Source organism: Pyxicephalus adspersus, chromosome 4, assembly GCF_032062135.1.
Source record: "Pyxicephalus adspersus chromosome 4, UCB_Pads_2.0, whole genome shotgun sequence".
Taxonomy (NCBI): Eukaryota; Metazoa; Chordata; class Amphibia; order Anura; family Pyxicephalidae; genus Pyxicephalus; species Pyxicephalus adspersus.
In genome coordinates, this window is record NC_092861.1 from 63,984,325 (window position 1) to 64,006,539 (window position 22,215).

Here is a 22,215-nt window from a genome sequence, read left to right on the forward strand (position 1 = left end):
GGTTGAATTTGTTTGACTTCAAGCATGTATTACTCCTGAGATAAGAGCCAAACTGGCAGGTGTTCAGTGCACAGAAAGGTTAATATAATCTACATATTTTATTAGTGTCATACAAATGTAATATGTTAACAACTTTTTACAAGCAGCAATATTTATTCAGGGATACTGGCAATTTTCTCTTGAATCTCAAAGTGCATGTCTTGGCAAAATAATAAAAAACACGTAAAATATGCACATTTAACCTTGCTTTCATCTTTTAGAAAGAAAGTATTTTTTAAAAAAAGCTGGTAATCTGATGGAAATCTAGTGAGCTCCAAGCTCCCAGGTTGATCTGACAACACACTGGGAATGATTTATAAAAGCTCTCAGAGACTGCATCCAGTAAACCTGTTTATTAAAGGGATAAAATATGTATTAATATTGGGAAAATATTATGTAGGTTTTTTTTCATACTCTTTAAATCTTGACCAGAATAAAATATTTTTAAAACTGAGAAAAACTGAGAACAAGATATATAAATGTATACCTTTCCAATGACATGACCACGCCACTGGATAATCCAAGGGATTTGTAAATTTTGCTGAGTTTCTGGATTATCTGATATGTTTGTGTGTGGTTGGCAGCATTACTGCATTTACATGATTTGCAGCTTGTCTGCATTATACAGTAAAATGTAACCTGACAAGATACATTCACAGCAGCAGTTTTCAGTTACTCTACTAGTGTCTTTTAAATGGGTGAGGATGGAAGCAAGCTCATAAATTACATTTTCTCCTTCATTTGAAAATACTTATAATAAATTTAAACTGAAAAGGGATAGGCTTAATTAGAGACTCAGAAAAAATGAGGGGAACAACAAGTCAATGACATTGTCCACCATGTCGTAATTTAGAAAAAAACTAACATTGAACACTGCAAATTAAAAATTAAGCTTTAACATCTAGGAAAATATGTTTTTCCATGATGTGTTTGGATTCTGTGGTGGAAAGATCCTCCAAAAGTAATATTTAAACTATGCATGGTGACCAGTGAGTGATTAGGATTTCAAATATACAGTAATATTTATGATTTTGTGCTAATCTGCTATTTTTTCTTCCCTAATTCCTCCTTTTCTTAATCAACATAAGCGTTCTAATGATATTTTTAAATAAAATCTCATGTCATTATGTATTTTATTGTAGAGAAAAATACATCAATACTTTGTTCCCATGCTTCATCAGCCAGGAAATGAACTAGGCTCTATCTAGCTTTCTGGAATTTTTATTCACACTGAGAAGCTGACTGCGTGCAGTGAAATTGCAGAAGGAAATTATCAGTACTGTGGAGGATTCTGTACAACTAAGCAAGAGTAAATATAAAGGTCAACTATATGTTCAGCTTTAAAGCAAATCTTGTGTTAGGCCCACTGATATGTGAACACTTTGCTGGGATACCTGCAGACACTACACTGCTGTAACATGTGGCATGATTTATTAAAGTTCCCCAAGACTGGAACAGATACACTTTTATCGGTGAAGCTGGGTGATCCAGTAAACCTGGAATGGATGATAACGAAAGTGTATCCTCTCAGGCGTTGGAGAGCTTTAATAAATCAGCCCCATACATGGAGCTTCTAGGTGAATTTGCACTCTATACAATACAATTCGTCAGCATCAGTTTATATGAGAATTACAATTTTGGATTATTATTTAATTACCATACTGCATGTGTTTTGTCTCAAGGTGACTCCTACTTGTCAGAGTAAGATTTAGTGACTTTACTAGAAGCAGATTTTACACATTTGGTCCTTTGAAGCATAACAATCAGTTTTATCAATTAAGGCTTAAAAGCTTTAATTTTGAACATTTAGAACATTTACATACATGGTAGAACTGCTCTGCATAACAAGCTGCTTTATTTTAAGCATAAGTAAAATACCTAAACTGTCAGTCCATTTTCCTAACAAAAAATGCTTTTGAAACTCACATTTGCATTTTTTCTTCCCATGAGAACGACTAAATCTATCAAGTAATGTACTTTTTGATGAATTTGTACTAAATCATTTTTGTAAAAATGGCATTAGAAGGACAATTCAGCATTTATCTCAATCTGTACATAATCCAATAGTTATGTCATTGAAGGTGAAAACTATTGTTAATTCCTATTTTGCACATTTCTATTTGCCAAGTCACTAGTCATTGACTCCCTATAGGGAGAAGGCAGGGGGCTGGAATACTGTTAATGCTGGTTTCTTTTTATACTTTATGTCACTGTAACCAAGCATATACAATCTTGATGCCAGAACTATGATCAGCATACAAATTCTTGATCAGATATTTAAAATCAGGGCCGAGTTGAGAATTTAGTGGAAGTATAGTAAAATCACAACCCCAACAACACTGTGAAAAAAAACAATATGTAAAGTTCCTTTAAAGTCTACAAAATGATTGAACTAGAGACTTAAAACAGAGCTAAAAACGGTTTATTGCAGAATGGACAGGCGGTGTCCCTTCTGCAATAAAAAAACCTTTTCTACTAGAACGCAATTTCTTAAATATACTCACACTACCTCCCTCTCCGTTGTGAAGCCACCATCTTTTTTCTTCTCCTCTTCCAGATTCCAACCTTTGGCCATCTTGATTAGTCGTGTCAGGATGACGTATCTCCTGTACATGCTTAATACCTGGCCTAGCTCATCTGATTGTATGCTGAGCATTTTCAAAAAAAGTGTTTTAGCAAGAAAAGGTGAGCCCTGTATCTTGTGCTTGAACCCCTAAACAAGTGTAATCAAAAACAAGAAAGACTCATCTCTCAGATTTAGGATGAGTATGGTAGAAGGGGACCAAATATTGGGCAGTTTTAACAAAGGATAAGTAGCATATAGCGTATAAATGTTGCAAACATATGTTAGTGTATTTAATTGCAAAGGAATAGACCTACCTGACTGCAATTTTTTATTTGCAGAACAATAGTTCCAGTGCCAGTATTTTTGTGCCAGTAATTTTGCAATTCTCAGATTAAAGTTTTAAAAGGCAAAAGTGCAGCTGCAATGTGGGAGGCCAACAAGTATTAAAAAATAAATGGAACAAAACTCAAGTTTTGCTAACATGTACTTAGCATTATATCAAGTGTTTACTATAACTTCTAAAAAGCGCAGGGCATAAGTGTAACAGGTTTATCAAACAAAAGACATGACAATCAGCAGAAAGTATGGTGCTATACAACATCATCAGGTAATCTGTTCCTCCCTGCGCGTTTTGTCAATGGACTTACATATTGCAGCAATATTTTATATGTTATTTCTTGATTGGAGTGCACTGGGTGGTACAGAATCAGCTTTAGATAAGGTTTACAATAAAAAAGCACACCTAAGGCTACATAGTAATACTGTATGCACAAGCAGAGATAAGGAAGTATTGGCTCTAGTAGCTTTGATTCTTGAAAAAGAAGTCAGAAACTGAAAAACAGGATTGCAAATAATTACAGAATTATTTTTTCTAAAAATCCTGCCACGAGGAAGCATATTTACAAAGAGCTAACTTACAGCTTAAATTTTTAACTATGGTGCAGAGGATAACAGCTAATACTGTTACATAGCAAACCCTGTTAAATGCAACAAACACAAACAGCAGGGAATGCTCCCTTTTATTATCAAACCAGAGCTAATAGTGTTTCCAGTCTGAAAAAAACATTTTACCATTTGGGAAACATTTTTTAATACAGAGGTTGGAGTCGTTTGATTCTTTGGAATGTAAAAACATAATAAGACTGACACATTATATTAATGTATTCTATAAAGCACGAGAATTCTGAAATCAAAATAGCAATTTACATCAAGTGGAAAATAAACAATGGGTGGAGACATCTTTAATTGTGCTTCAGATGATAATTATAGCTATGACAATATTATAGTTATTGATGATGTTTCATTGGTATTGAAGTGCAGTGGTAGCTTTTAGAAATGCAAAGCAAAATACATACCATGTCAAGTCTAAATATATTTATGTAAGGTTGGTCTGACTGGTATGTTATTTTTCTGACAGCATATTTAAATGCTATATCATGTTGGGGGAATGTTAGGACTCAAATATACGCACCCAATTTAGATATTAATCATTTGTGAATATTAGATTTTACTACCTGTTGACTACTGCCTCGTCTGAAATTATTATACTGCAAATGAAACAATTGTAAAATGTGAAAATGATTGAAAACTATGTTTACAAGTAATTAACATGCAAATACATGTAGTTCAACTTTACAGTGCATCATTGTACATACTGTGCTAGGTGCAGCTCTTATTGGTTCAATTAAACAAATTTGCCAAGGTCAAAGATTATTCTCAGAAGTTAAAAATAGGTATTGCCTGTGTAAGAGCAGTACCATAATCACACTTTTTAAATGAAAGGATAGGGTCTATGTGATGTACACCGCTGCGTTATATGTTGGCTCTATAAAAATACTGTTTATTATTAATAATAATAAATTATTATTATTATTATTATTAATATTATTATTAATAATAATAATAGTATATTATTTTATTTAAACATCAAAAATAACAGTAAAAATCCACTAATGCCAAAATTATTCCTCAAAATAAATATGTTTTTTGTTTGTGTACTTTAACGGCATACACATATCATAATATCATCACAATAAATTACACGGTATTAAAATGATAAAAATTACACTTTATTTAAAACAGTTAAAATACCATATAAAAAATTAAAGAATCAATTTACATATCCAACTAATCAGTTTTCTACGCATTTTGCGGAATGCAGTCTGCTTCTTCAGGAAAATCGATACACCTATGATCATTCGGAATTCATGTGTCCACATAGAATGAATCAGCTCTTTTACAGAATAGTAGTTAAGGAAGCCTGACAGAATTGCAGCAAGATAGAATTTAACCTGATGTTATTCATAGTGACCTCCACCTTCCATAAACCAAGTTTGCAATCTAAAAACTAAAGGATTCTAATAGCTGCTGAAAACGTTTCCCCCCTAAGGCTAATATCGCTTCCAAAATGGTCACAAAAGAGCTTTGAAAAACTAGCAGCCGTATACAAACATCCACACAATATGCATAGGTGTCTCTATTTACCTGAAGAAGCGAACTGCGTTGTGTGAAACGTAGTAAACTAATTGACATCAAAATTTATTAGAGACTACAAAGCTAGTTGGATATGTAAATTGATTCTTTAGATGTTTTATATGGTATTTTAACTGTCCTAAATAAAATGTAATTTTTATCATTTTAATAGCGTATGATTTATTATGATGATTTTATGATATGTGTATGCCGTTAAAGTCCTACAACTTTCTTCCAAAAATATATACTAAATTTATAGGGATGTGGTAGCAGTTGATTATACATCAAGGATAACTATATTGTAGTGTACTTATAAGCACTTTAATAGCCAAACAGAATGCCCCTTTGTGTACCACTTACAAAACACCTAAACAAAATGTAACACAGATCAAATTCCAAATATTGCCCAAGGTATGAAAAGAGGTCCAGTATAATAATAGTGTAAGAGTATAAACATGAATAAAGGGTTTCCTAGTAATCAGTAGTAAAGAGTTCCTAGTAATCAGTGTGGTTAGGAAAGGGAGGCATTATACTAAATTCTGAATTCTATTATAGATATTTAAGGCCTAATTTACTAACAGTAAGTTCAAGTTACCTCTGTTGTGTGCATTCCTGACCATGAAAATGCATGCTCATATAAACTTAGATGGCATTGTGCATCATGCAATATTACTGCTTTCTGATTGAAAGGCCTTTAATTAATAAGTAACATCAGTTTATTCAGAAGACATTTATAAACATTCTTTTTATTCTCCATTTGTTTTAATTAAGGTATTAATGGGGCACAATTTCAATAAATAAATTTATATGTAAAAATAGCTAGTTCACTTAAAGTGGACCTGAACTCAAACAGCAAAGGTTTGCTATGTTAGAGGGAACTTCTAGAAATGCTAACTGTAACCAGCAGAACTAAACTTAACTAGTAAAAAAATGTGAGCTGGCATGTCCTTTATTGCAGAAGGGAGAGGCAATGACCATTGTCCAATAAAATGTTATCTGCTTAATCACAATTTTTACATATACAGTCGCCTCTCCCCAATGCAAACCCACCTCACCTGGTTTTGGGTTCCGAATCTTTGTCCATCTTAATTGGCCAGGCTACAATGGTGTACCTTCTGCAGCCAGGGGAATGCATGCGCAGCCCAGTGTACTTTGAGGAAATTATTGTCAATAGGCAGGTAAGTTTATATGCAGAAGGTGCATCACCTGCCCCTTCTATAACAATTAACCCCCTATTCCCCCATGGGAAAGTAAAGCCCTACCTCTACAAAGATGTCCGCCTCCTCAGAGAAACAGTGCAGGCCAAGGCATATTAGGTTAATAATGCAGTAAAACAGCACGATTATATGAACTTAATCTTTAATATCTGCCTGCATTTTCCATAGCTCAAATGCCAGGTGCTTGAAACCTTGATGTTAATGGAGCGAATCTTTTACAATACTGTGTTTTTCCACACCATTGCATAAAAATATTTTACTCATACTGATATTTGCAAGCCATGGCTGAGAACATCTTTCAGCTACTTTCCAGGAGCTCATTTTCATTTACTACATAGTAAAGTTAAGCCTATTCAGGGTTGTAGGTTTATTGTTTGATTTTAATATTGGCCGGAAGCAAGCTTCCTCTGTGTATTCCCATGTGTTTTGTTAGAAGGTGGTGTCAAGAATTTTAATGAATGTTCACATACTTTGTTATACATTCTAATTTAATAAACTAAAAATACTGTGTATGGCTTTATAAAGAGAATGTAATGTTTCCTGATTGCATAGGTACATTTGTATATATCATGACATACCTATGTGTAGAGTTTTAATTTACAAATAATTAAATCTCATGTGTTGAACATTATGATGCTTAGTACTAAGATGCTACAACCAGGCTGATTCAAGTAGTGGTACATATGCATCATTCTCCTAATCATTATGTTTACATTTAGCAAACCAAAGTAACAATCCATGCTGTATTATTGGCTGCTGAAAGGCTCATATGTAAGAAATGTATAGAAATATATAATTAAACTGGGAATCTTAGGAAATTACAATGCAGCTGAGTTTAGTAACTGATCTGTCATGATAAAGTATTTTGATTGAAGTCAACAATTACTAAATATCAACTAACAAAGGTATTTAATCTGTATATATTTGACAGTAAGATCATTAACCAGAATTACCAGTCAGGCTGCTACAAATTATAATTACTGTAGACAATAGGCAATTGTAAAAAACAGATCACTAGTCATCTAATAATAATCTAAATTACATTAACAGAAGTATTCCAAAAAAAGTGACAGAGTATTAACACTGAAAACGTGAAAATGATGGACAGGCAGGGGTGGAGCAAATTGACCTGTTGTAAATGCCTAATGTGGTTGGGGAATCTCACTGCAATAGAGAGATATCATAATCCGTGCATCTTGTTTAAGTTGTTAAGTAAAACATATTAAACCCATGTCCTCAGGAGAAACACTGGTCCTTGTAAACTGGAGTTTCCCATCTTAATGATGACAAAGTCAGCAAAATATGAAGGTGTGGATAGGTTGGATTGGGTGTGTCCTGTATAATTGAGACACACCAATAGCTACTTTAAAAATCTAGTGCACATCCCCATGGTTATATCAGTGTGTTCATAGTGTACTTGCCCTGACATCAAAGTAGCAAGTAGTCAAAAAATTATCAAATGTGATGGTTTTCGCAATTTTTGCTTTTTCAAAATGCAGCTGCATTACAATGCACCTCAGTGGTGCACTACAATGCATTTCTATAGACTTGTATAAAAATGCACACACCTAGAATCTTCTAAAGAGAACTGAACCTAAGATTTTCCTGGCGAAATGGAAGAAGGTACATGTATCTAGGCAAAATATGGGAGTGGATATTGAAGTGGATGTGTCTAGTAAAAATGAGGCATGGTAATAGTGCTGCGTAATATGTTGGTGCTATAAAAACCTGTTTATTATTATTATTAATAATAATACCAATAATATTAATAATAATATTAGCTAGATCAAAGTGTGCATGCCCTGAATTCACAGTAGCAGATAATAGGAGATTATCAAATTACTCAATATTGACAATCTTTGTCTTTCCAAAATGCAGCTGCATTACAATGTACCCCAGTGCACCATAACACACAGTACAACAATTACAGAAGGACCTAAAGGGTTAAAGTTTAATACGGGTACATTTCACTCTTCTTGTTTGTACTGTATATCACAACAAGCTGCAATATGCCACAGGGCATGAAACTTGTGTTACTTCTTACTGTATCCTGGTATGACTTGGTGAAATTTGACTCAAACATTTTAGTTCAAGGTTAAATAAAATTGAATCTTCTATTTCGCAATTTTTAAATGGAAAGTCCATAAAGAAAATATATCAGCCAGTCAGAAGCCCCATTTTACCTGTGTAAATACACTACATAGACTTGGACAATGCTGCTCATGTAAAATTAGGTCATTTCCTAGTAGAATTCATGAAGAATCTGGCTGTACAACTCCAAGAACATGTCTTTTTGCAATGTCCCACTGTATATATTTCAAAACTTTTTACATGCACCTTATACAATGGCATATATAAAATGTGCCTGAAATCACATGATCGGACATCTGAATTCTGCTGGATTAAAAATGGACCTTTCACTAGAGGAGTTTTACATTCAAGTAGAATTCAACAAGAATGAAGTAGATTTTTTGCCTAGTAGTATATTCAACTGAAATTCTACTTAAAAGTGGCCAAATTAAATTAAATTCACAGTATGTAGTTGTACATTACTGTGAAATGTAGTATGTCGTGATTTTATCATAAATATATTTTGTTGGGTTCTGTATCCCTGTGTACACACCCTAATCATTTGATTATACTGTAATTAGACCTAAAAGGTTTAATTAAACCCATTATGAACCCTTTTATTCCATTTAAATGTTCATGAAATCAATAGATAAATGCACACCGGGAAACTTTTATGTACTTAGCCTTAGATTTTTTTGGGAGAAGGCAGTGTAGTGCAGCAAAATATAGAGGTGTGGATAGGTTCATGTGGGTGTGCGCATCAAAAGCTCAGACTGACAGTGGCAATCATACAAAACATCTACAATATAAGTTTTGGAAAAAATATAGAAGTGCATTTTTTTAAATTTTAAAATTAAACAGCCAGACAAATAGTGATTTCAAAACGTGGCATTTCATTTATATTTTAATAAGGTTCCTTTAATTTTAGTTTTGCATGGATAATTTTTTTAATCTGTGTCCTCATTTTACTATAAAAATATTGTGATTATTCATATTTGTAAAATGTCAATTTATTTATCCGTAATCAAGAAACATTCAATTCATAATCTGTGTTTCTATTTTAAGTGAAATATTGTATAAAATTATAAATAGTGCATATTAAATTAGGTAGGCATCCATATTCATGCCATTTTCTGGAAGCCCACATGGACATAACAGAAGTCTGCACCGGTAATTGTGAAATTCATTCTGATAACATAGCCAATGCAGATGTGTGCATCTTCATCTCTAATGAGCATATTCCTGAGAATAGTTTACCTGTCCTTTCTGTTGAACATTTCTTCATACATCTATGGGTTCATGTAAAGTTTCAACCACCTTGGTCATTTAAAATACATATAGGCAAAAGACATTAATTTTTTCTTAATAAAAAGTCTTTATATGAGTCTGTAAAGGCTTGCTGCAGCTTATTTTAAAAAAAATGTTAATTTTTAAAAAATATGGTTAAAGCTCCCCAAAAGTGGAGAAGATAATAAAAATAATAGATAATTTGCTATTAGCAGAACTAGCAGTTGTGGAAGGTACAGGATGTGAATGCAATTAATTGTTGGTAGCTGATTCGTTGGTGGCAATAGTTTTTAGTTGTTGATCAGATCCAATCCAGGTTTGCCGGATCCCCCTGGTTCTCTCATGATGTGCATCTTCTCTTCTATCTATCAAGAGAGCTTTGAGAAATCAGGCCCAATGCATCTTTGGAAGATTTCCAATCTGTTCCTATTCAGGTGAAATCTCAAAATGTTGGTATTCAGTCCCAATGAAAGTGGTCACCAGGACAAATATAGGGCGAATCTCACTCGCAGGACCCTCTCAGCACTCTATCCAAACTTAAACCATCATTTTGGCTCTGAGTACATATTCTTAGGACTACCATACATCCACAAGTCTGCGACTGGAGTTAGATTAATATCTGTAAGGCTACGTACACACATTAGATTTTTGTCGTTGGAAAGGATCTTTCACAATTCTTTACAATGACAAAAAATTAAAAGATGCATGAACAAGCGCTGTACATACAGCTGCTCTATGGAAAGGGGAGGGGAGAACAAGTGAGTGGCACCCCGCTGCGCTCTCTCCCCTTCACTTGTACTACGATCATTCGTTGTTCGTGGATGTGCCAGGATGGATCCATGAAAGACACACGCGCTGTACACACGCCAGATTCTTGTCTGATACTAGCCTTAAAGCGATAATCAGACAAGAACCATTTAACGTGTGTATGTAGCTTAGAGATAAATATTATAAACAAGTATTTATAATGATAGTAAAAATAACAATAACTACAAGATTAGAATACATGTGAAAGTTTAGTTTAGCATAAAATGAAAATGAACACCTACACAAGCAAAAATGATAAAATATTTCTTTAATAAAAGCATTTTTTAAATGGCTGATTGAAAGACAGAAGTGTGGAATTACATGGTGTAATGTTTGGTAAAAGCAAGAAAAAAAATTACAAATATTGTCTGTGTAATGATAATCTGACCATAACAATCATTACTACGATTTTACTGGAACACATATAAAAATGGTTTATTGTGGTTTCCTATATTAGCCTGGAGGACAGCTGCAAATTACATTTGCATTTTGATTTCCTTTTTCATTTATATAAGTTTGACAGTGGTCCAGTGACCATTCAAACACATGCTTGTGTTATTTTTTTGTTATATTTTCTACTGAACTGATTGAAAATTTAAAATGAAAGCCAGTTCACTAGGCAACCTTACAGACACTTCTTTAGTGCATGTGTGTTTGAATGGTGTTTCATAAAAAAATTCAAAGAGGGTTCATGTTTATTTAATGTAATATAATACCGCTCCAGTACATGATGACATTTTAAAGTGAAACTTGACTTTTGTTAAGGAAAAACAATTATTTCTATTTGAATGAAATACAGTGCAAGTATCTCTGTGAGCTTCATAACAGATTTCCACTTGATTCTACGCTCTGGATACCCACACAGGCTGTCATAGTGATTTTTTCAAAAAACTGCTAAGTGAAAAGGTCAGTTTTCTATATAACAACAATTAGTTCTTGCATTGAGAACCTAAGGGTAGTGTTTCAATGCATAAAATATTATTTCATGTTCTGTGTAGTCTCCTTGAAAAGTTAGCCAGTCGCACATGGAGAAAATTTAGACTTCTGGGCATGTACATAATATCTAGGGAATGACAATCAGCCATAACATAAGGCATAAAATTAACTTGATAAAAGACAAGCCCAAATAATAAACAATGGTGGGTGTAAGGTTCCAGGTTCGAAATCACCAAGGACCACAAATAGTTATGGTGGTGTTAATGCTAATAACAAACTTGTTTTTCATGAGTGCCACCAAAAGTAACATCAGTTTCATCTACCAATATACACCAATATACATGATATGATTTTGCCTAATAATAGTAAACTTAAAGAGTATATGTCCCATTGGTTGAATTGAAAAGATCTACTTTAGCTGTGGAAAAAAAGTCAATGCCAATCAAAAGTGAAACTTTTGTTTTTGTGAAACTTTTTGAAACTGTTGGTTCAGGTTAAATCACATATTAGTTTTAAAGTTAAACCCTAGTTTGACTTTCTTTATTGTTTGTAATTGATTTTGTACTTATTGTCAATGGGAAACATTTCTATCCAGCCATTTTAAGGTCACCTTGCTTTGTTATTTCAGGTGATTGCCATCGTCATGGACATGTTTACTGATATTGACATATTCAAGGAAATCGTAGAGGCATCAACTAGAGGAGTTCCAGTTTACCTCCTTCTGGATGAAGTGAATTTTCCTCATTTTTTAAAGATGGTTGAAAAACAGGGCATACAGGTTCAAAGACTTAGAGTAAGTAAATACTAAATTTTTTATTTTTTATATTTTTATTTTTGAAATTATTTTTATTGACCGTATTTATATAGCGCCAACATATTACATATTGAAATACTTACATATGTAAAAACATATAACGCTAATGTTAACGTAGATAATGGCAATGTGGCAGAGCCATGAGCTGAATGAGATAAGCTAGGTACACACTTCCAATAATTATTGTTAGAAAACGAACGATTACGACCGATCAACGATTATGCACGATTATACTTGAACAATCGTATTGTGCACAATTCTGTACATGCTGTAATGATAGGATCATTCAAATATAATCCACCAATATTGTACACACGCTAAATACAATCATTTGAGCGATGAAGGAAGTGACATGTAAGGAGAAAGTGTACTGCAGAACAATCCACGATCACTGAACGATCGTACACACAATAGATATCAAACGATCGTCGCCCAAACAGATCCACCGGGACGGTCGTTCGTTTCCATCCACAATCCTCCTTCATTGTCATCGTTGTGCACTTTTTTTGTTAACGATTATCGGACTAATGGTCGTTAGTCGTTCGTTTCCAGCGATAGTTATTGCAAGTGTGTACACAGCTTTAGAGTCCATATAACAGGTGCAGGCACTGTCAGATTCCTTGGGACAGGGATATTTGTCCTGACATGCAATCCTTCCTAATACGTGCATTCCTTCCTGATTGGCTGAAGTAGTATAAACAATGATGATAAAAAACAGCTATCGCAGGATGTATCGGTCTGTATAGAACATAATAAATCCTTTTGGATGGATGGATCATCCATTGCTTTCATACAGAGAAAACATATGGCAATAAATAGAGGTGCTTAGATCAGAGCACTTTCAGAGCATACTTCATTTGGAGCAATTCCATTCAGAAGGGTCAAGAATATAGTAGGTCCAGGGCAGGGCTATAGAGTACGAGAATTAGGTTGAATCCTCTCAATAGCAAAATTATTATACCATGAAAGCAAGGCAATAGGAATTTGAAGCAGAGAGATGTCTGCTGATGAGATAAGGCACTAGTATGCACCCTAAAGTAGTAGTAGAGATAGCATAATATCTGTTCAATGCATTTCAAACTATTACATTTCCTTGAGACAGGAATACTGTCTTCAACCAGAGGTGGGTGAGAACTTGTTCCCTCAGAGAAAGAGGTTATGAGTGTTGCAGATAAAGCAGAAATACCCTGGCTTAAAGGTAATGTATCATGTGTACTGTCTTCTTCTTCTGCTGTGATTGAAATGATGAGCCAGCCAGTCCACTGGGGTGAAAAGTTGGCTGGAAGTATTCTGCCTTTTACTACCATGTAAAAACATCAATTTCTGTCTGCTACCACTGATGGATGCTTAGAAATTGTGCTGGTGCCCTTCCTCCTGCTAGCAATTGTTTGACAAATTCTGGACCCAGATCCAAGAGGTCTCTGACTGAGTGGAAAATGTACCTTGGCAAGCACAGTTTGTCCCTTTATTTTTTTATTTTTTCTGTCTCTTTTAGCTACTTCAAGCTGTCTATGTCTGACTAGCACAGTAGCAGAAAATGGCACCTTGTCTATTCGTGCTCCATCTTTTAGAGGGCTGCAGTGACAACAGCCCTCTGTGGAGACATGCACCACAATGCGGCCACATGTTATTGTATAATTTTCTTGCACATAAAATATCCAAACTCAGAAAAAAGTTCGTTTGAGGGTCAAAATAGCAAAAATATGAGTTGGAATTAACTCTGATCAGTACCATCTGACCAGCACTATCAACATAAAATGTTGGCTTGGATATATCTGTTTGTAGTCAAAGGACAAGGACTGTCAAATCTGAAAACTTTTTTTTTCCTTGAATAAACTATATTCTATCCCAGTAAACAGATATACATGCTCGTGCATATGGTATACATGTTTATGTTTGCATACATTAAAGCTATCCTAGACACTTTTCTTAAGCGAGAGCACTCTTGCCATAAATCCTGTTTTTTCTCATTCCAGTTTTCTCCTTTTTTTTGTTTAGTTTTCTGGAATCATCTTGCCCACATGTGTATAAGTCTTTAATAAAGCAGTATTGTAGCATGATTGTTAAAGAAGAACATTGTATTTTACTATCCAAGGGACCTCACTTTTCCTCTGGTTTAAATAATTACACAATACAGCGTCTTCACAGGGCTATAGATTTGACTTAAATTACCAAAACACTTGCAGCGGAGAAAAAGTTATTACTGAAACAAATGTCTTCACACATGACTAAGAAGCAATGTGTTTATATAGTATGTGAAGAAGAATGAAGATTCATTCCTAAATCTAACTGTGGCACTTTTACAAGCTATAAATTCTATTTTTGCAACTGCACTCACAGGTTTCAACAAAAAAATGTTACATTTTCAAAAGATAGCTATTGTTCCTGCAAAATGTTCATCAGGTATTTAACAACCTTGCTTTAGTTTATCAAATCCTTTTAAACTGTTGATTAGCGTTTGACTCTTAATTACTCTAAAATATTATGAGATTTTAGGCTTACATGTATGTAAACTATTAAATTGTTTAAAATCAAAATGCCAGTGTTATTCAATTCATGCTAACAAAAATGTTTTAATAAAATACCTCAAGAAAATACCTCAATAAATCAAGAAAACCTCCCATAGATGTAAAATGTATTTCTCTTTGTTACTAAATATCAGTGATAAACCCTTAATTCTCCTTAAGTTCTGTCAAAGACTCACCTGAAGAGGTCTCTCTATGTCTAATATGGGGTTTGCTGTATTCATTCTGTGGATACTTTCATTCAATTCTCTCAGTTTAGAAATCCCCTCAAATAATTCCTGGCTTTTGCTGCTCTTTATCTACATCTTGTTGCAGGTAACCCCCTAGGCAGGTGACACAGGATTTCACAAGTTTCACATTTTTTCACCCGAAATTTTAGCATTTTTAACATTTAATCTATAAACTACATTTTGAACATATCTAAAATAAATACTGACTACTTGTATCTTTAATCTTTAATTGCTATTTATCTGCCTAAACTACGTAATTAGCAGTGTACAGGAACACAACAATGACAACCTACTAAAAGCAAAACTTAAAAAACCAGGGCAACAAAACTGAGAGTTTAAATATCCAATCACTTGTCAGCATTTTTAAAACAAATGGAACGTCTGTACAATGATTAAGTAAAAACAATGATGTGTTACTCACACTTTAGTACATTATCCCCAATAGCTTTTTTTTCGAATTGTGGAAGATTTGCTTTTGTTGCCCAGAACAGGTATTTGATGTCTACCAGAAAAGTATAGGTATATACACTGAATGCCATTATTTTTTTTTTCCATTTTATAAAAAGGAGACTAAATAGGACCCATGCAAAATGAAGCAGAGGCACTGTCCGCAGTAACTAATCGCATTCCCAAAGAAAATCCTAACTGTTTGATATGCATAGTGGCACCAGTTTAGTTTTCTGTAGTAATTATAAATACACGAAAGTTATTTTAACATAAATAAAGGGTAAAAAATTGCTTTGAGTAATTTGTATTATATAGGTTACATTTGAATTACCTGTTTTTAACGTTTGCAAATATTGTTCTTCAGGTTCACAATAAAAAATTATTACTCATGTTTGTATATTTATAGCTTTTTTTATTTCATGGGTATCGTCAATCCCCAAATGATATCCAATGTTCCTTTTTTTCTTTTCTGAACCAGTGCTGTTGCCTTCTGAGCCAAAATTCAATTATTTCTGACATCCCTACAGCAAAGCATCTGTGTACAAGTGGTGATAGAATTTTTGCTATTGCATCTTTTGACCTTCCTTGAGGAAAATGATACTTACAAACAATCTGACAGTCTACCTACCTACCTATATACACACGTGTTAAATCATGCTTCAAATCATGTCTTCATTTCTCAATGGCCTTGCCAGATCATAAGCAAATGTTCTGTTATTTGTATGGATTTAGGAAACTGACATTCTCATTCTTTATTCAAACCTCCGCATACACAATCTCAATAAAATGATGCCTCTGTTTTAAAGTATACCTGAAGTTAACTTTTTTCATAGTTTTAGATTGATCAGGGAAAAGTTGAAACCACTATTTTGTGTCCCAAGGGCGATATTTTTCATCAATCATCATCGTCAAGTCAAAATGAAAATGTCAGTGGCAGCTTAACACTTTTTTTTTTACTTTAATTTCCAGACAGTAGTCACCAGATAACATAGGTCAAAAGTGAATCACTCTATAGGAAAAATAGATTATAATGAAAAGTAGACAAATATATTATTAATTCCCTATCCCAACACAAGTGCTTTAGATACACTTGCATTGGTAACTATTGCCTAGTATTGTACAGGATACAATGGAGTAAGTCATTTACAATAGGGTTGATTTACTAAAATATCCAACCTGTTTACTTAATTAGCATTTTAGTGAATTATTACTTTTAGGTATCTTTTTCATAAAGCAGGGTATAAGATATTCCCTCAAACATTTCCTGGTGGAAAACCAATTAACACATAGACCTGAAAGATTGTCACACCAGGAAATGCTTGATTCACTTCTTTATAAATAGAGCCCTCAAAGGGCATACTCATGTTGTGAAAATTCACATAGCAAAAAATACCAGAATAAGTGCAAGAAAATGTTAGAAAATGCATACTTTATTTGAAATCAAATGATTGATTGCTTAAGTCAGCAAAGTCACAATTTCCTAGCAAGGTGATATTTCACTTTGCTTAATAAACAGTCTACATTCTACATTCAACCCCAATGTGTCCCGCTTCATTGAAAAGTCACATTTGATAACAATAACATCACACTGATTTACCTGAATTGGTGTATATCCTTTAGAATAAATAGTAGCATTAAAATAATAAAACATAATTAGATTGAATTGCCTAATGTTATGTTTATCTGGGCCAACCATGCAAAGTAAATCTCTTCTATACTTTTGGAGTCTTCATTTCTGTAGCAGATAATCAATTCATCTTCTGACCTTCTAACCATGTATACCAGTGCCTAATATTGCTTTTTTGTTGTTGTAATTTATTTATTTGTTTTCTAACAGAATATGCGAGTAAGAACAGTTAAAGGTCAAGAATATATTTCCAGATCTGGAGCCAAATTCTGTGGAATGATGGAACAGAAGTTTCTTCTAGTTGACTGCGAGAAAGTTATGTACGGCACTTACAGGTAAATTTTCTCACACTGCTTTACTTACTGCTTTAAAGAGAACCAGTCAGCAAGGAAATCTGTAATAATCCTAATGTTCACTAGTTGATTGTTGTAATTTTGCATATCCACCAGGAATTTCTCAAAACAGAAGAGCTAGGCTTTAAAACTACCCTCTCCTTTCTGTACTTAATTCTGATACAAATACGTACCAAAGGTACCATCAAGATTACATGACAATAACTAGTCTTTGGTCAATACCCAATTTATCCTTGTCTAGTAGCACAGGTAACAGGCTTGATTTACTAAAACACTGGGGTAATGTTCACTAAGCATGTAATTTTACAGGAACAATACCTGTATTTGTAAAAAATAAAATCAAGGATAGCTATGATGATTTACTGGACATGATAGAAGTTGTTATATAAAAAATTTCCACAAAGCAAAACTGCAGATTTCCCCTTGTTACTACAATGGTTCACTATATTCCCAGGTGGGCCAAAATTTTATGCCATACACATTTGCTTCATGCTGGAATAATTATATCTAAAACGTTAGAGTTTTATCCTGTATGGAGCTGTGGTTATAAATCCAAGCACTAACTAATTAGTATATGTAACACAAATTCTCTACTTACTGTAAACTGTTGGTAATTCCTGTCCCTGTATTGTCACTATTAGCTACAAATTCCTATGTTCCTCTCCCTGTAGTTCTGCCCAATTGTAGGATAAGCCTCTGTTATTAGAAATAACGAGTTACAAATTACAGGAACACAGAGACACAAGCTGTTATTTTGTTAGTATGTAAAGCCAGGAGAGACACGGCTAACTAGAGGGCAGAGGGTGGACCATGTGACAGATCACATGCAAACCAAAGCTATTCTGCCAATAAGAATTGGCTGTTTAGTATGTATAGGCAATGTATGTAGGGTTTAATTTATGCAGAATAATTTACAGTTTTTCCAAAGTTTTTTACTTTGTAGAGGAAGAGATATCATCATGAAATCACAAAAAATATATGACTGGCTTATGTAGGGTTTGTAGGAAAGAATTTTCATGAGGGACTACATTCCATATTACTTCCTAATGATGTTGATTCTGCAATGTGGAGAGGAAGTTGACGAATCTCAGAAATATATAAAAAAATGAGAGTTTCTACATACAATTACCTAAATAACTTTTTTACTGAATGAAAACCCCATACTTTTTGCTCCCTCACACTAGAACACATTTTCCTTTACAGTATGTAGAACATTTTTCCCCTACTGATTTCTCAAGAGGAATAAATGCAGATCATTTTGAATTGCTTATGGTAATGATTGGGTATTAAGGGTTAGCTATCAAGTAATAAACACCTTCTTAATGTAACAGTTCAAAAGTTACAAGTATTCAGTAAAATCAGTTTAGGTTGCCATGACATTGACCAATGGGTAAAAGGTGTTTTAAAAAGGGTATTATTGCTTTCTCTGAATATTGGTGTTAATATATTAATTGCAATATCTTAACTTTATGTATCTTTTTAAGCTTCATGTGGTCATTTGAAAAAGTTCACCTAAGTATGATCCAACTCATCACTGGTAAACTCGTTGAAGCGTTTGATGAAGAATTTCGAACACTCTATGCTCGCTCTTGTGTACCTGCAGCATTTGGCCCAGAGGAATCCGTCATAGGAAAACACAAAAAAATCCCATGGGAAAATGGTTCATATTCATATCAAAACTCAATATCTTCCCTTCTATCTGCTTCAAGTCAAAGGAGCCTTTTTGGAAGAAAAGACCAAATGCACACATTAGACTCCTCTTACTTAAAAGCACGAAGTAGATTTATGAATAATGATGATGATAAGTACAACACAAGGAACTTATCATATAGAGGATATAATGTTCAAAATAAAGTCAATCAGTTCCAGCAGTTCGATCGCAATGACAATTGGAAAAGACACAGTTATGCAGCAGGGGAAAAGACAGAGTCTTCTCCCTATTTAATGTTGAACCGAGCTATGAACGGCAGAATTCGCACTCCTCACATGCAGTGGAATAGACAGCCAGACATTGCCAGTATAGGGTCCTCATCCAGAGGGGGGTACTCTAATTATAATGGTTCAACAACACAAAGCTTTGTAAATCACTTGTCACAAAGAATAACACCAAACCTTTCTGAAAGAAATTCAAGCATAAGAAGGTCTTTTCATGGCACGGACAATCATGTGAGATCATTGCAGCAGAGAATGCCCACACTGGAGCATACAACCAAGTCTTTCCTACGAAACTGGAGAATTGAATCCTACTTGAATGATCACTCAGATGTACCTCCTGATACAAGTGAAATGGCAGACAGATTTGATAGTATTGAGGGAAATGACAATGCAATTGACAATCAATTGTACAGCCAAACACGGATCCGTTCATCAATTATGTACAAGCCCACTTTACCAGAGCAAAAAGAAGCTAGTAGCTGCACAACAAACTCTTCTCAGTCAAATTCCACGATTGTAGATTCTCAGGGTAGCCTAACTCCAAAAGCATCAACAGCACAGAATATCAGATTTCAAGAATCAAAAGATGTCAACAATTTCACAAGCTATAACACACCCCATGTGTCACAACATCATGATCTCTTAAAAAGACATAGTCTGCAAGTGCCAGATAACACCCAGTTTATGACTCATGGTTTAAATTACAACACTAACCAAGGGCCACCAAACTACCTGTACACATCACTTTCTAAAAACAGACAAACAGACAGTGTTAGTAAACCAAATGAAAACATTCTAAAAAGACGTAGCTTGCCTCTTTTTGAAAGTCGCAAAGTAAATTTAGGTCAAAGTAGCAATATAATTCCACCAAACTATATTTACAATTCACTGGTGAAGAGGCAGACTGAAAGCCCTGCACCTCAAAACTCCACAAATTCTAACAGCTGTGAGAAAATAGAAAATAGCTCTCTGGTCAATGAAAATGTCATCAGTGAGCCAGCAGGACATGTAAAAGTTACACTGTCTACAGAGTCCTTAGATGAAGAGAACAACAAAGATTCGCCTGGCAAAAAGGAAAATAAAGGTTCACCTAGTTTTCTTAAAAAGGGCTCAAAGAAGCTCAAGTCATTACTCAATCTAGCACCGGACAAAAAAGAAACCCTATCAAAAAATAAAGCCCCTGCCTTTTACAGAATGTGCAGTAGTTCAGACACTCTTATTTCTGAAGGTGATGACCAGCAAATACCAAGAAGCCCTAAAAAATCTGAAACAAAAAATGATTCCTCTCCTAAGAAGGAAAAGGTAATGCTATCAATCTCTCAAATGAGCCTTAACAAAAGTAAGGAGAATGTAGCTCTGGGTTCTGGTAAGTCTAATATAAATCTTGCTGATGAATGCAAATCAAATCAGTCTTCAAGTGTTAACACTGTTGAAAATAAGTTTCTCGAAAACACTGGTGATACTTCTGCTCCTCGATTTAATACGGAGCAAATTCAGTTCCAAGAAACAAGAGTGCAAGCCAACAACAACCCATACGGAAGAACAGCAGCTCCTAAAATTCACAGGGAGCTTTCATTAAGGCATCCAAAAGAAACAATTCACAGAGAATTATCTCTGAGAGAAGTGCACAATAGTGATGTACCACCCATGTTACAGAGAGAAATGCAGTTAAGGCACTCACAGCACAGAGATATGAACCATAAAGAGTTATTACGTAGAGATGTAAACAGAGTATCATCTATGTCCGAATATCCACGGCAACATGAAGACTCAAGCCTTTCTCACACAAGTGAAAGAAGAGTATATAGTCGATTTGAGCCATTTTATCGGTCACAAAGCAATACCACACCTCAATACCATTCCACAAATAACATTCCACAAAATAGCACTCCTCATGTTTTGGACTTTAAGCATAAAAGCACGGTAAACAACATGACTACTTATTCAAGACCACAAAATGTTCTAAACTACAGTTCTAATGTTTACAACACAACTCAGGTCCCACATAATGAAAACAAATTTGGTAGGTTCATGCAAAAATTTGGAAACTTTATTCACAAGAAACAATGAAAATCACTTTGTCTTCCACTTTAAAACTTACTTGTATATAAGAACCCGTTTAATATGTCTTTGGTGCAAAAGGAATTAAGTCTATGCATTTTGTAAAATATGTTTTCCTAATAAAAAAAAAAGGATTGGTTGACTTTCATATTGATTTTTTTTCCTTAAATGGAACACAATGGTGTTATGATGAGCAAATATCTTGCAACCTAAAAGCTCAATTCCAACCAAAACGTTTTAGGGGATAGCAGGGATGAATTAGAACCACTGCTAGGTTTTTATTTTTTTTGAGGTCATAATGGATATTTTCCTTCATGTACTATGTGGTCACTGAAGCAGGAAGAAAACACAATAGGTACAAGGCGTACAAATAGTAATACATTATAATTTAAAGTAAAGTTTGGAATGATAAGAACCCTTGCCATGTTTTATTTGCAAAGATATGGGTATAGCGTGCTAGATCTTCCACCACTGGGCTAAGTGGGCCATAGTTAGGTAGTTTTTTTAAGATAGGGAACACAGTAACTCCCTTAAAAAATTTTGAAAGCAGAAAACGTAATCGGAATGAAACACCATTGATTTCCAAAAACAGTTTTAATATCTTCATATTGGTATATTAAAAGGTAAACTAGCCATAAGCATTTGGGAGTGGTTTTAATATGGGTGAATCAGTCCCACTATTCCAATCCACCCAGCTTTTAAACCCTGATGGAGTGCCTGAGCCACTGCAATGTTCTGACTGTTTTACAGTAACCGAATGTAAAGTATATAAAAGTTTTCTTGAGCTCCATGACCATTGGTGTAGCATTCGTATTACATTTCAAATGTA

At 34.2% G+C, this 22,215-nt stretch overlaps 1 protein-coding gene across 1 annotated transcript in view; it reads left to right on the forward strand.

Annotated features, from left to right (window-relative positions):
• FAM83B (family with sequence similarity 83 member B) overlaps window positions 1-21,522 on the forward strand; it is a 56,784-nt gene extending 35,262 nt beyond the window's left edge. Inside the window, exons 3-5 of the mRNA XM_072408457.1 lie at window positions 12,023-12,187; window positions 17,248-17,372; window positions 18,875-21,522. Coding sequence (XP_072264558.1) covers window positions 12,023-12,187; window positions 17,248-17,372; window positions 18,875-21,395 — 2,811 coding nt within the window. The 3' untranslated portion in view covers window positions 21,396-21,522. The remainder of the gene's footprint in view (window positions 1-12,022; window positions 12,188-17,247; window positions 17,373-18,874) is intronic.
• Window positions 21,523-22,215: the final 693 nt, after the last annotated feature.